The 14716-nt window shown below is 43.2% G+C and overlaps 1 protein-coding gene across 3 annotated transcripts in view; it reads left to right on the plus strand.

Moving 5' to 3' along the window:
* The window catches only part of LOC124613181 (peptide transporter family 1), a 341779-nt gene that overhangs the window by 147410 nt on the left and 179653 nt on the right, over positions 1-14716 (plus strand). The window contains exon 1 of one of the 3 annotated variants that reach the window (XM_047141822.1): positions 13997-14119. The exons of the other annotated variants lie outside the window; for them this stretch is intronic. Coding sequence (XP_046997778.1) covers positions 14081-14119 — 39 coding nt within the window. The 5' untranslated portion in view covers positions 13997-14080. Of the gene's footprint in view, positions 1-13996; positions 14120-14716 lie in introns of those variants that run through there. 3 annotated transcript variants of the gene reach the window in all.

Below are 14716 nucleotides of genomic sequence, written 5' to 3' on the forward strand. Positions count from 1 at the left end.
AAGTAAACTGTCCATTTACTACCTAAAACTTGTCCGACGGTTTCAGAAGGTAACTCTACTACGAACTGAGAAGATAGCCCTTTATTACATCTTAGTGCAAATAAAGAAAATCCAAGACGGACATATCTTAATCTGCAACTTATATGTTCACACCGCGCAGATGGTAGTACCTGAAAGGTAACGCTGTGGCACGCTGTTTGAGCGGAAAAACAGCGGACGATGGTGTTGCAAACCACAGAACTTCAATACGTAATGAATCACAGAAACTCTGACTGACTGCTTAATGACAGTATTGACTGTGGGTTATGCTGACACGTGATCTCCATTCGAATTGATCGTGTTGATAAAAGAATCTGAGATGCAGACGAACTAATGATGGGCTGGGACTACTCAAAAAATTTTTGTCCTATCTGCTTATTTATGGGCTTAGACCCAAGAGGAGCAGGATATCAAAGAATAAGCCTTACAAAATTTAAAAAAATTACTGAGAAATAAAAAGAAGACAATAACGAAAATAAAAACAAGAAGGAATTAGGAAGATTAGAATTCATCGTCTAGTCCACAACGGAGCCATTAGAGACGCAACACAAGCACGGATCGTGACCGTGTCTTTTTCAAAGGAACCATCCCGGCATGTGCCTGGAGCGATTTACGAAAATCACGGTAAACCTAAATCTGGATGGCCGGACGAGGATTTCAACCGCTGTCCCACTCGAATGTGCTAACCACTGCGCCACCTCGCTCGATAAATAAGTACAGTCTCTCGAAATGAGCACATATTAGCATATCTGTGAAATTAAAATCTGCTGCTGGCTAAAATTTAGTATCGTGTTATTCCACACCGTGCATTTGAAATGTCTGATTCCTCCTTGGCACACAAGGTAATCCAGACGTTACCCCTCAAATCAATCACACACTTCGATGGCGCCCTTCCTGAGGTCATCCGATGTGCGATATAGATTCCTGTCACGACGCTTAGCCAGATCCAATTGATCCCAAGCATGCTTAGTCGAGTTTATGTTAGCAGAAACCGCAGGCCATTCCGCGTGCTTCATTACTGCCTTCTGGAGTAAGTTGTTCATGAGGCGGCTGATGTGACCGTGCGTTACTGTCTTTACAGACTGACATGTTGTCGAAATGTTGAGTGCAGGGCGGGACAGCAGGTCGGTGGATCCTCTCCCAATACTACACACCCCTCGACAGCAGTGAGAGGCGTTCGACTGTGAGAGGCGTCAGACATCTACACACGATACACGTCGAAAATATGGCTACCCAATCTCCCTGCTGAACCTGTGGATCCTCAGAGATCAGACATACATTGATACCCAGCCACCTGCATGCTCTTATGCAACGATCACCAGGCGCCAGACAAATCCTGCATTTGTTGATGAAGAAAACGGGACGATATTGATCCATTTTCCATTCCTGGTGTTCCCTTACCCAGTTTCTTCGTGTGCCACGATGTTAGGGGATTTCTAGAGTTGTCCATAGTACACTATCTGTGCAAAAGCATCTGGAGGCCTATTAGTGGACATTAATACACGCTGTATCCACTCTTCGCCTTTATAGTGGCTTGAGTTGTGTTGGGGATACCTGCAGTGACGTGTCAGAGTGTCTATGGTGGAACATCAGCATATTCTTCCTCAAGAGCAGAAGAGGTACTGCTGTCGGACACTCGGTTCTGGAGTGACGTCGACTTTCTACCTTATCCCAAAGTAGTTCCATTGGATTCATGTCAGGACACTGGGCAGGCCAGTCCATTTCAGGAACGATATTATTCAAAAATCATTGTCTCATAGATGCTGCTTTATGACAGGGTGCATCATCGTGGTGATGCAAACAATCATCGGCTCCGAACTGTTCATCTTCTGTATGCAGTACATAATACCGTAAAATGTCTCCACATATTTCCATATTTAGCAGTCTTTTACGCGCAATAAGGGGATAACATCCTAACCACAAAAAACACCTCCTCACCATTACATCACCTCATCCATACTTCACCGTTGGCTCTTCACATGATGGCATGTAACGTTCTCCAGTTAATCGCGAAACCCAAACCCTTCCATGGGACTGACACAGGGTGCAGCGTGATTCATCACTCCTATCACTCGTTTCCAGCCATCCACTACCCAGTTGCGTCACTCTTCACACCATCTCAAGATAATCGCTTACCATTTACTACAGAAATGTGTGGTTTATGAGGAGATGCTCAAAACTTGTACCCCTATGCACAGTCATTGTCCTACGTAGACTAGACTGGTACCACATTGGAGCTCACGAGTAATTCCCTAGACTGGTTTCATGCGATTTTTACGAGGGTCAGTCAAAAAGTAATGCCTCCTATTTTTTTTCTACGTTTAATTGTCAGAAAATTTAAATGCAATTACATAGGTTGAAAACCACAACATTGAGGATCATTTTGTCATTTTTCAATGTAATCTCCGCCCATCTCTACAGTTTTGGTCCATCTTTGAACAAGGGCATGTATCCCAGCACAGCTCTGCTTCCTAAGCCATTGACGCACGGATGTTTTGACGGCCTCCTCATCTTCAAAATGAATCCCACGATGAGCTTCTTTTAGTGGCCCGAACAGATGGAAGTCTGATGGCGCCAGGTCAGGGCTGTATGGGGGATGAGGCAAAACTTCCCATCCAATTTTGACAATCTCGTCAGAGGTGTGACGACTGGTGTGTGGTCTTGCATTGTCATGCAAAAGAAGAACATCTGCCATTGATTTTGTTGGGCGAACTTGCTGAAGACGTGCTTTAAGTTTGTTGAGGGTTGTGACGTATTGAACAGAATTTATTGTGCATCCTTGCTCCAAAAAATCAACCAGAATCACACCCTCTGTATCCCAGAAAACTGTTGCCATAACTTTCCCTGCCGATCGCACAGTTTTGAATTTTTTCTTCCTCGGCGAGCTTGTGTGACGCCACTCCATTGACTGCCTCTTTGATTCGGGTTCAAAAACCTGCACCCATGTTTCGTCCCCGGTCACAATTTTTTTCAGAAACTCATCTCCCTCCAAACGGAAGCGCTGCAAGTGTTGGGAGGCTATTGTTTTCCTTGCCTCTTTATTCTGATCGGTTAACATTCTTGGAACCCACCGTGCACAAACTTTTGAGTACCCCAATTGTTTAATAATCGTGATCACACTGACTTTACTAAGAGAAATAATGCGACACACTTCATCTGCAGTCACCCGACGGTCACCACGAATGATGTCATCAACTTGCTGAATGTTGTGTGGAGTCACTGCACTCACCGGCCTGCCGCTCCGCTTTTCGTCAGTCAACGGTGTTTGCCCTTCAGCTTCCTTACAACGACGAACCCATCGTCTAACAGTGCTGACATCCACTGTCACAACACCATACTCCTTCTTCAGTCTTTCATGAATGCGTATGGGCGTTTCACCTTCTGCATTCAAGAATTCAATCACACAACGCTGTCTCAAACGAACATCGATGTCGGCCATCTTACAAACTTCTGCTGTGCTGCCACCTGTTGACACAGAAAGTTACTACTGCAGTGGATTGCAGAAGAAGGTTTGAGGAATGGCGCCAAATTCAAATTTTTCACTTAACTTAATTTCTTTAAGTAGAAAAAAAATGGGAGGCATTACTTTTTGACCGACCCTCGTATAACCTTCCTCCGTAATGTTGGAGAGTCCCTGTGCTTTAGCACTCGAGTTCTGCCTGGTCTTTGTTTAGCTGTAGTTGGTCCTTGGCGTTTCCACTTCACAAACATGTCATCAACAATCGACTTGGACAGGCTTAGTAGGGTTGAAATGACGCTGATGGAGTCGTCACTCGGGTGAAATCCAATATGACTAGTCCTAGTTCGAAGTCCTGATCTTCCCACTCTGCTCGTACTGCATGTCCACTGAGAACACAATACACACCCCCCTCCTTTTATACTGGTAGGTCCGCCTGTCGTTAATCTAGTTGTCAGTTCCGCATTACTTTGGGGAGGCCGGATGCTTCTGATAAGATTCCTGCTGGCCAAATCGATCTTTTGAAGACTGTTGCGTTCTGCCTCGAACGACACAGCCTTTCCAGTAACCTCCGAAAAAGCAGCGTAAAGTTCTATAGTATGCTACTTGGTGGGCCTTCGACCCATAATTTATAGACAGCTTTCATCAGCTGGTGTGTAGAGACTGGACGACCACTACGGAGGCATATCTTAATTTTTTTGTCTCGTGATAACGGTTGAATGTTCGTATCACGTCGTTGAGGTGTACGAAAATTCGGCGTGCAATTACCGGTGCTGACAAATGTTGTGATCGTAAACTGACAATGCGCGCACGTTATAAGCTTGAAATGACTGAGCAAGTTGACACAATGAACAGCGTACACTTAGCGCATTGTCTCTCTAGTTCACGACTGCACACAAATGGCTGTACTTGGCGATTTCCTTTGGTAAAAGAGAAGGAATGGGCTGATGAAAATCATGCAATGGCTTTAAGCCATGGGAACTTCTAGCTACTTCTTCGCTTGGATCTCGCTGCACGAAGTTTGATACGTTAATGATGATGGAATAGGAGTTGAATAAAATGAAAAGCACTCAACGGGGTTGTCAGAAATGCGGCGTAAAACTGGAGCTTCAATGGCCTTAAAATCCGCACGTATGTTTAAAAAAATAAGAGGAACAGAGCAGCGAGAAAATTAAGATGTAAGCTCTATTGTAAACAATAAAATTAAAAACAATACTATAATTGTTAAAGAAATTTGGAATAAATGGCAAGTTTTTTATACTAAATAAAATATATTTTATGCAAGTTGTTCAAACCTATGGACGCTGACGTTCTGATGAGAAGGCAGACGAACTGTTGGAAAAATTAAAGAAATTGAAAATGGTAGTAAATCCCATTACAAGGTGCCAATAAAAGATTGTAGTTCAAAAGTGGTACAGATTTAAAGAGAGATTCTTAATCAGGAAACTTCAACTGTGTTTCCATTAGTAATTAACGAGAAGTATCCACTTTTTAAAAAAAATTTCAGGATTTTGAATATGTGAAGGATTTTTCTTAACCTTTTGAACCTTAAAATTAATCATAAACGTGCTCACGGAAAGAAGCATTTGCAACAGACCGCAGAACGATTGTAGAGGCTCCATCGTTCATCTTGTGTAAGACCTGAAAGGACAAAATAAGATAGACTGAGGCTAGTACAAAGCCATACAGGCAATAGTTTTCCTTTCGCTATGTTTGCGAGAGGAACAGGAAAGGAAGAGTCTACCAAAGGCACAAAGTATCCTTAGCAATGCCCTGCACGGTGATTAGCGGGTACGTACACAGGCGAAACCGTGGAATCTGTCGTGAACGAATCCCGTCTAACCGTACTCTTCCATCTTTTCTTCCCTTTTTGGATAAATATTGGTACTGAAAATTTAATACTCCATTAGCAATCGAACCGGCAACCTGCGCTCCGTGCGTGTCTATGTTTGAGGCGTATGCCGCCGAAACCGAAATTGCGAGAATGGAAAATAGTAGCCGAAAACTGTCATACGGAGCATCAGTTTTAGGGTACGTTTATGTTAGACCTGTGATAAGCTATAAGAGCGCCCAAGAGACAGACTGGAGCAAAGTGTAGTTCTCAGACTCCACGAGGCGTTCTTGACGCAGTTTTAATAACGACGTGGAGCCGAGTGTCGAGCAGTGTGGCTTTGAAATGAAGCCAAAGAAGTCCTAACTATATCACCTAAGCTTTACCGATTCTGTCGTACTGCAGTTGCTGAAAAATGAAGTGATGTACGCGTGGCAGTACTTTACCCTGGAAAGCATATTGTATAACTACAAATATCCGATACACAGGAAAAAATTGTGTATGTTTTACCGAATTCTGATTCTCTTTTCAGATATCTGTCTACTGATCAGTCACTTAGAAGCCTGGTGTTTTCGTTTCCTGCTGCAACTGTTGTGAAGTGAAATGATCATGCTGCACTATTGGGCGGGAGCCCCTATCTGGGGTTGTTCTGGGCGCCTACTGCGAGTCTTCCTATTTGTCGCCCAATGAAGGCGAGATGTCCCCGAGCGAAGAAAATCTCCGACCTGGCTGGAAATCGAAATCGGAACAAGGGATTTAGAGGCAGTCACATGGACCACAAGACGACGAGTTGCGGACCACTGTTCGAAAAATAATGAGAGCCACGACAGCTTTTACTTCGCAAGACTGTCATATTAAAAAAAGAAAAAGAAACACGTTGCAGGTGTCTATAACTTCAGAAAAATGACTGATTACTACAACAATCTTTGGAATTTTCTTCCGCGCTTAGGAAGTATAGAAAGAACAGGCATTCGATTTATTCTGGTTCTATGTTTAAAAATGATATGCCGGGTGATCAAAAAGTCAGTATAAATTTGAAAACTTAATAAACCACGGAATAATGTAGATAGAGATGTAAAAATTGACACACGTGCTTGGAATGACATGGGGTTTTATTAAAAAAACAAATTTCACAAAATCTCCGACAGATGGCGGTGGACAGCAAAACGTCAGTACTGCTACCGTGACGGGTGAGAGGTACGCCGATATGTTACAGAATCGCATCATCCCCAGCCTGGCTGGTAAACACCTGCTGGAACGTACGATGTTTATGCAGGATGGCGCTCCACCCCATATTGCTAGACGCGTGAAAGATCTCTTGCACGCGTCGTTTGGTGATGATCGTGTGCTCAGCCGCCACTTTCGTCATGCTTGGCCTCCCAGGTCCCCAGACCTCAGTCCGTGCGATTATTGGCTTTGGGGTTGCCTGAAGTCGCAAGTGTATCGTGATCGACCGACATCTCTAGGGATGCTGAAAGACAACATCCGACGCCAATGCCTCACCATAACTCCGGACATGCTTTACAGTGCCGTTCACAACATTATTCCTCGACTACAGCTATTGTTGAGGAATGATGGTGGCCATATTGAGAATTTCCTGTAAAGAACATCAATTTTGCTTTGTCTTACTTTGTTATGCTAATTATTACTATTCTGATCAGATGAAGCGCCATCTGTCGGACATTTTTTGAACTTTTTTATTTTTTTTATTTTATTTATTTATTTATTTATTTTTGTTCTAATAGAACCCCATGTCATTCCAAGCATGTGTGTCAATTTGTACCTCTCTATCTACATTATCCCGTGATTTATTCAGTTTTCAAATTTATACTGACTTTTTGATCACCCGGTATATTGTTACGTAGACTGGCTGATGACAATTCTGAGTTCACAAACATTAATTTTGATGACTGGGGAAAACAAAGCGATGATGGAACAAGTAGGTCTTTCTGCATTTGTCAGACATAAGGTCCAAAATTTTTTGATGTTAGTGCTTTGCCAAACTGTGATAAAACTATACATTTTGTTACTTTAGGCTATGAAAATTTTACACCTTTATCCAGCTCACTAAAAGGTAACTTTGCCTGACTCTGATGAAACTATAGCTTTTGTTGCTCTTAACTATGAAGATCGTTCACTTTGACCCGGTTCTTTGAGGCGTAGCTTTAAGGCATTAGTTAGATGCTGACAAAGAATATTTCATGAGTAGTGTACCGCGAGCATGAAGAACTGTTGAGTGTTCCTTCGGTATAATGTATTCTAAATGGAGACTATCAGAAACAGAAAAGCAAATTTCTCTAGAGGTGGCCCATGATATTGTCAGATTCATTTGCTTCCTGTATACGTTAATAATTGACAGAGATGGTATTCAGGGTTATCTTAGAAAGAAAACAAGCAATAAAATCCACACGCGATACTAGCGAAGAAAACTCAAGCAGAGGTTATCGACGCTCTTATCGCTGCTGAAGCGTGGCTCAGAGCGATACTCCAATATAAACACTGCTACGGAAATGTTATTCATTATACAATAATCATAGGATTCCGTCTCCCTGACTTCCATCTCACCATCTATAGCTATCCCATCCATCTTATTAAGACATAAAGATATCTTGGACTACCCTTCGACCGCTAACTGACATGGCGTTCCGTCAACTAGCCGGCCAACAAAAGCCCAATAGCAGACTAAAATTATTGAAACTATTAACAGGTAGTAGATGGGAATTATATCCTTCCACAGCCATCTGCACCCACAATAGTCTTATCCGTCCCGCTTTCACTTTTGCCAATGAAGGCTGCGTCTCTGACCCCTAAAAATTTTGCTACTTCTCACAAGTCCGAGAACATGATGCGCCCTGCCTAGTCTTTCGTATTCACCTTCGCATTCCGGGTTTAGCGACCAGAGACAGTGATCATGTGTGTGGGAGCGGTGCTTGTGTGTACGTGCGTGTGTTTTCTACTGTGGAAGAAGGCCTTTTAGCCGAAAGTTCAGATGTACGAGGATATCAGTCGTTTCTTACGCGTGTCTGCGATTCGATGTCTGCTCTATATGGTAATTTACGATCTGTTTTTTTCATCATCTTGTCATAATAAATTGAGTCGCATAAAAGACACAACAGTTGATATGAGTTGCGTGAGCAATGAAGTGACCCGAAGAGAATACAAGTATTACGTATATAAAAATACAGATGTCATATGTGTTTCTGGGATCCAAGAGATCCACAGCACAGATGTCGAAGCAAAAGAAATCGGTAGAAAACCGCCAAAGCACTTAAAGTTCCTACTGGGGACCTGAGAAAGACAAAATGAATAAGAACAAGCTTCATAATTCTTTATATTAAAAAGTAAAGGCACAGTAAATTTCCTTGAAAGAAAACAAGTGCGAATATGTACCTAATATGCTGATTAAAATTGAAATATACGGAAGATTTGATCATTCCCTTTGCTTACGTTGATGATATATACAATTACATGGCTCGTGTATCATTGTTATGTTAGAGATTGGCATGATAAATAAGAATGGTTTACACGCACTTTAATAAAATCTTTGAAGCGCTTCGCATATGTCGCTGTAGACATCAGGAACTATCTCGTATAAGGCAGCTACTGAAATGTGAAACAATAGCTTACGTCAATGTCTCCGGTTGCTAATAATAATAGCGTAAATGCTAGCCTTACTCCAGATTACAATGATCATCGGTAACAGTGTTCTGCTTTCAAATTTTCTCCTCCGTTGTAATGAGAAGCCAACGAATAGCGTCAATCGACATATGTGCGAAGTTTTGAACTAATGCTAAGGAAAGCTGGAGCTGGAATTAAGCGTTAAGTGCACTACATCTACGCATTTCACGTTTACGTACGAACTGAGACACCTAAATTCTTCCCCTTCCAACGCCATGCTGTACGGTTCCGTTCTCCATCGTGACTATATTTTCGTAATTTCCTTCACCAAAGAAGACAAAGTAAATACCTCAGAATTCCTATCAAGAACAGCTGCCAATGTGAGTGACTTAGAAGTAGATACCGTCGGTATAGCGAAGAAGTTTAAATCACTTTATAAAAGCAAGGTTTGCGGTCGAGATTGTTTACCAGTTCTGTTCCTTCCAGGATATATTATACAATAGTTCAATATTTAGCAATCAGATATAACCGTTCGCTCAACGAAAGATCAGTGTCTAAGGAATGTCAAGTTGCACAGACCAGACCAATATTCAAGAAAAGAAACAGGAGTAATCCGCAGAATTACAGAGCCATACCACCAACATCGATTTGCAGTAGGATTTTGGAACATCGTTGTGTTCCAACATTATGAATTACCTCGAAGAAAACGATTTATTGACATAAAGTCAGCACTGATTCAAGAAACATCGTTCTTGTGAAACACAAGTAGCTCTTTATTCTCTCGAAGTAATGAGCGCTATCGACAGGTGATACCAAATTAATTCCATATTTTTAGATTTCCAGAAGGCTTTTGACAGCGTTCCTCATAACCGACTTCGAATTAAACTGCATGCCCATGAAGTATCGTCTCAGTTGTGCGACTAAATTCGTGATTTTCTGTTTGAAAGATTATACTATGTAGAAACATCATCGGGTAAAACAGAAATGATATCTGGCGTTCCAAAGGAAGTGTTACAAGCCCTCTATTGTTCCTGATCTACATAAACGATTTAGGAGATAACCTGACCAGTCCTCTTAGATGGTTTGCAGCTGTTGCCGTTATTTGCCGTCATAAAATCAAAACCACTTGAAAAATGATTTAGACAAGCTATCCGTATGGTGTGATAAGTGTCATTTGAATCTAAATAATGAAGAGTGTTAGGTCATCTACATGAGTACTAAAATGAAACCGTTAAATTTCGGTTACACGATAAGTCACAGATATCTGAAGACTATTAATTCAACTAAATATTTAGAGATTAAAGTTACGAATAACTAGGACTGTTTACATCATGCTTGTCCCCCCCTGTGCTACAGTGTTGCTGTGCGGTATGGGATCCGTTCTAGGCATAATTGACGGAGGACAACGAAAAAGTTTAAAGAACGGCGAACGTTTTGTATTATCGCGAAATATGGGAGAGAACGTCGGATATGATACGCGAATTGGGGTGACAGCCATTAAAACAAAGGCGTCTTCGTTGCGGTGAGACCTTTTCAATCGCCAACTTTCTCCTCTGAATGCGACAATATTTTGTTGGTGCCCATTTACACAGGAAGAAATAATCATCATAATGAAATAATAGAAATCAGAGCTCAGGTGGAAAGATTGAAGTATTCTTTATCGCCGTGCGCTATTCGAGAGTGATATGTTAAAGAAATACATTCAAGAGTAAAAGAATCTGGTACACCTGCCTAATATCGTATAGGGCCCGCTTGAGCAGGCAGAAGTACCGCAACAAGACGTGCCATGAACTCGACTAATGACTGAAGTACTGCTGGAGGAAACTGACACTATGAATCCTGCAGGGTGCCCATAAATCCGTAAGAGTACGAAGGGTGGAGATCTCTTCTGAACAGCACGTTGCAAGGCATCCCAGATATGCTCAATAATGTTCATGTCTAGGGAGTTTCGCTGCCAGCGAAAGTGTTTAAGCTCAGAAGAGTGCTCCTGGAGCCACTCTGTTGCAATTCAGCGCGTGTGGGGTGTCGCATTGTCCTGCTGGAATTGCCCAAGTCCGTCGGAATGCATAATGGACATGATTGGATGCAGGTGATCACAAGGATGCTTGCGTACGTGTCACCTGTCAGAGTCATATCTAGACGTATTAGGGGTCCCATATAACTCCAACTACACACGTCCCACACCATTACAGAGCCTCCATCAGCTTGAACAGTCCCCTGCTGACAAGCAGGGTCCATTGATCCATGAGGTTGTCTCCATACCCGTACACGTCCATCCGCTCGATACAATTTGAAACGAGACTCGTCCCATCGGGCAACATATTTCCAGTCATCAACAATCCAATGTCGGTGTTGACAGGCCCAGGCGAGGCGTAAAGCTTTGTGTCGTGAAGTCATCGAGGGTACACGAGTGGGCTTTCGGCTCCGAAAACCCATATCGATGATGTTTCGTTGGATGGTTCGCACGCTGACACTTGTTGATGACTCAACATTGAAATCTACAGCAATTTGCGGAAGAGTTGTACTTCTGTCACGCTGAACGATTCTCTTCGGTCGTAGTTGGTCCCGTTCTTCCAGGATCTTTTTCCGGCCGCGGCGATGTCGGAGATGCCATGTTTTACGGGATTCCTGATATTCGTGGTACACTCGTGAAATGTTCGTACGGGAAAATCCCAACTTCATCACTACATCAGAGACGCTGTGTCCAATCGCTCGCGTGCCGGCTATAACACCACGTTCAAGCTCGCTTAAATCTTGATAACCTTCCATTGTAGCAGCAGTAACCTATCTGATAACTGCGCCAGGCACTTGTTGTCTTACATAGGCGTTCCCAACCGCAACTCCGTATTCTCATATCTCTGTATCTGAATACACATGCCTATATCAGTTTCTTTGACGCTTCAGTGTAGTTTGAATGCGGTACGAGGAACCCTGTGCTAGGCGCGTAACTGTAAACTTACAGGGTAGTGCTGTAGATGTACGGAATATAAGTTTAGCAATTTTTCCGTGACAACGTAAACGCCAGAGAGAGAAAAAAAAAAAAAAAGAATACACACCGTATGCCTCGATGTTCGTGCTCTCATATTCTCTTTCTTTGGCTCAAGTGTAAATGCTTATTTGCAAATACAAATCAATTGATGGTGCACACTCGCGAATTCCCGTCCGACCGACAAACTGTACGTGTGTAGGCAATATGACCGACGAGCTTTTTTTCCAACGGCTCCCGCCCTCTAGTCAACTAATTGTGCCGTGTGTGGCGCTGTCGTGCCAACAGCCCAACGAAAGTTCGTCTTTCGTCACTGCGCGCGGAGTTGAACGCTGTTCTAATATACATAATAGGATGCGAGGTGGACGAAAGTTTGAAGACAGGGTTTCAGGATAAATCCAAAGACGCAGATGTTTGTGGGACACGTCGTGCGAAGATTAAAGCAATAGAGATGCACTAAATGAAGCACTTTTTTTTCCGAACGAATCCGTAATGATTCCCGTGTGCCACGCAGAGAGAATAAAAGTCTATCGACCTTCTGTATTTTTGTTGTTAGTTTTTATTTTCGATTCTTACCAGAAATAAAGTGTAAAAACCGAAATATCGACTTTCAATGGACATTAATTCATAAAATATATTTGTTTGATCGTTTTAAGTGTTAAAAGAAATTCCAGCCTATATCCAAGATGTCTGTTAAGAAGAGCAAAGTGTGGATTTTTTTTAAACAATTGCAACAGTTGCTAAAAGTCTGTTTTCTTATGTATCTGTTGCTGTATTTAATAGTTTCATTCCTTATGTATCTGTTGTTGTATTCATTAGATGATGTGCGCGCCACCACCATATCTAGCCTTCCTTCTTCGAATTTGAAATGAATTTCTTAAACTAACAGGTCATCTTTTATCCTACGTACATTGATAAATTTACTTTAACGTCTTTTATTTATTTATTTATTTACCATTTTGTATTTCCTCGGCCAAGTAGGAGTCACGTTACAGGTTTCAGAAATCATTTTAGTTAATAATTGTGGGGATACAACAGCACTGAATTTGAGTTTCAGTTAACGTCTACCAAGCAGCTAACAGCATCTTCTCGCAGCTTACGTACTTTTTCATGAGCATATCCTTTTTTCGTAAAGAATGGTTTGTTGATGTTCAGCAGCTCTTAAATGCAGATTCATCCATTCTTAGATAATTACACCGAGCGAGATGATGCAATGGCTAGCACACTGGACTCGCATTCGGGAGGACGACGGTTCAATCCTGCGTCCGGCCATCCTGATTTGGGTTTTCCGTGATTTCCCTAAATCGCTCCAGGCAAATGCCGTGATGGTTCCTTTGAAAGGGCACGGCCGACTTCCTTCCCCGTCCTTCCCTAATCCGATGAGACCGATGACCTCGCTGTTTGGTCTCTTCCCCCAAAGAAACCAATCCAATCTTTCTTCCCAAATGTGATTCCAGTGAGATAATTACGAGAAATCACCGGACCCCAAACAAAGTAACAAAACGTGAGAGAACTTCTTTCTCCAAATGGTTTAAATGGCTCTGAGCACTACGGGACTTAACATCTGAGGTCATCAGTCCCCTAGAACTTAGAACTACTTAAACCTAACTAACCTAAGGACACCACACACATCCATGCCCGAGGCAGGATTCGAACCTGCGACCGTAGCGGTCGCACGGTTCCAGACTGAAGCGCCTAGAACCACTCGGCCACACCGGCGGCGAACTTCTTTCTTTGCACTAGCCATTTCTTAGCCTTGTTACCTTTAAAACAGCCAAGACAAACCCACGTTTTTGTGTCTGTATAAAACCAAGCGGACTCTCGTAGAATATAAACCAATGCACTTATGATGTATGAATCACAACAACAGAGCGGCGCTATAATAGCTGAGTGCAGTTGGTTGGTAGCTGTGTAGGTTGCCGCGAAATCGATCGTTCGGTCGGCCGGTAAATTGGTGCACGTGTAGGGAACCTTATAAAGCGGTCTCTAGGCGGCATAGAAGCATTAGCGGAAGCAAGAAAAGGCGAATGGTGAAAGGCGGGCGCACATACTGCGACGCGGCGGGCAGCTGTTCAGTTGCCCCCACCGCCAGCTGGTCGCGCTGCAGCGCCGCCTCGTGGGCCGACGCGACAGTCTGCCAGCGACGGCCATGGGGGCTGTGTCACAGCTGGAGCTCCAGCAGGAGAAGGTACGCACACAGCCGCGCGCACAGTTTTCCTCCCGCGCGGCTTGCAGCCTTCAACTCTGACAAGTCCTACTTTCGCTAATGCCGCGGGGACGCGACGCCGGGCCCTGCGAGCGCTCGTCTCTTCTGCGAATTACAGAACCTGATGGTGACAAGTTGTTTGCATCGACGAGTGCGAATTGGGGTCCAATTGGCGGAGTGCAGAGGTCGGCTGGAAGCGACGGGGAGGCGGTTTCTCGGCAGTGTGTTATGTGTGTACCCCAGTGGCGGAACGCGTGTGAATTGGCACAGCTGTCAGTTTGGACAGTCGTTTGGCGTCAGCTGACGGGTGAAAGTGTGGCTCGCCGTTCGCCTCGAAGAAATCGCGGACTAGTACACGTGTGATTAGTGGGGAACAGATATAAATAAAATATCTTAGATTACGTTGAGGCTGTCTTCGAATAGTACACATTATGCTTTCTTCAACCTATTTAGGAAGTCGTTAGAATCTGCCGTGTTTAAGTTTATCTGCTTCAGTTCTTAGTGTAAATAATAGCTTCGCAAAAACAAACTCCGCCCTAATATATTCTGTGTCAATGGCTTAGGGTATTTCTTCGGGAT

The sequence above is a fragment of the Schistocerca americana genome, chromosome 4 (genome assembly GCF_021461395.2).
Source record: "Schistocerca americana isolate TAMUIC-IGC-003095 chromosome 4, iqSchAmer2.1, whole genome shotgun sequence".
Lineage (NCBI taxonomy): Eukaryota > Metazoa > Arthropoda > Insecta > Orthoptera > Acrididae > Schistocerca > Schistocerca americana.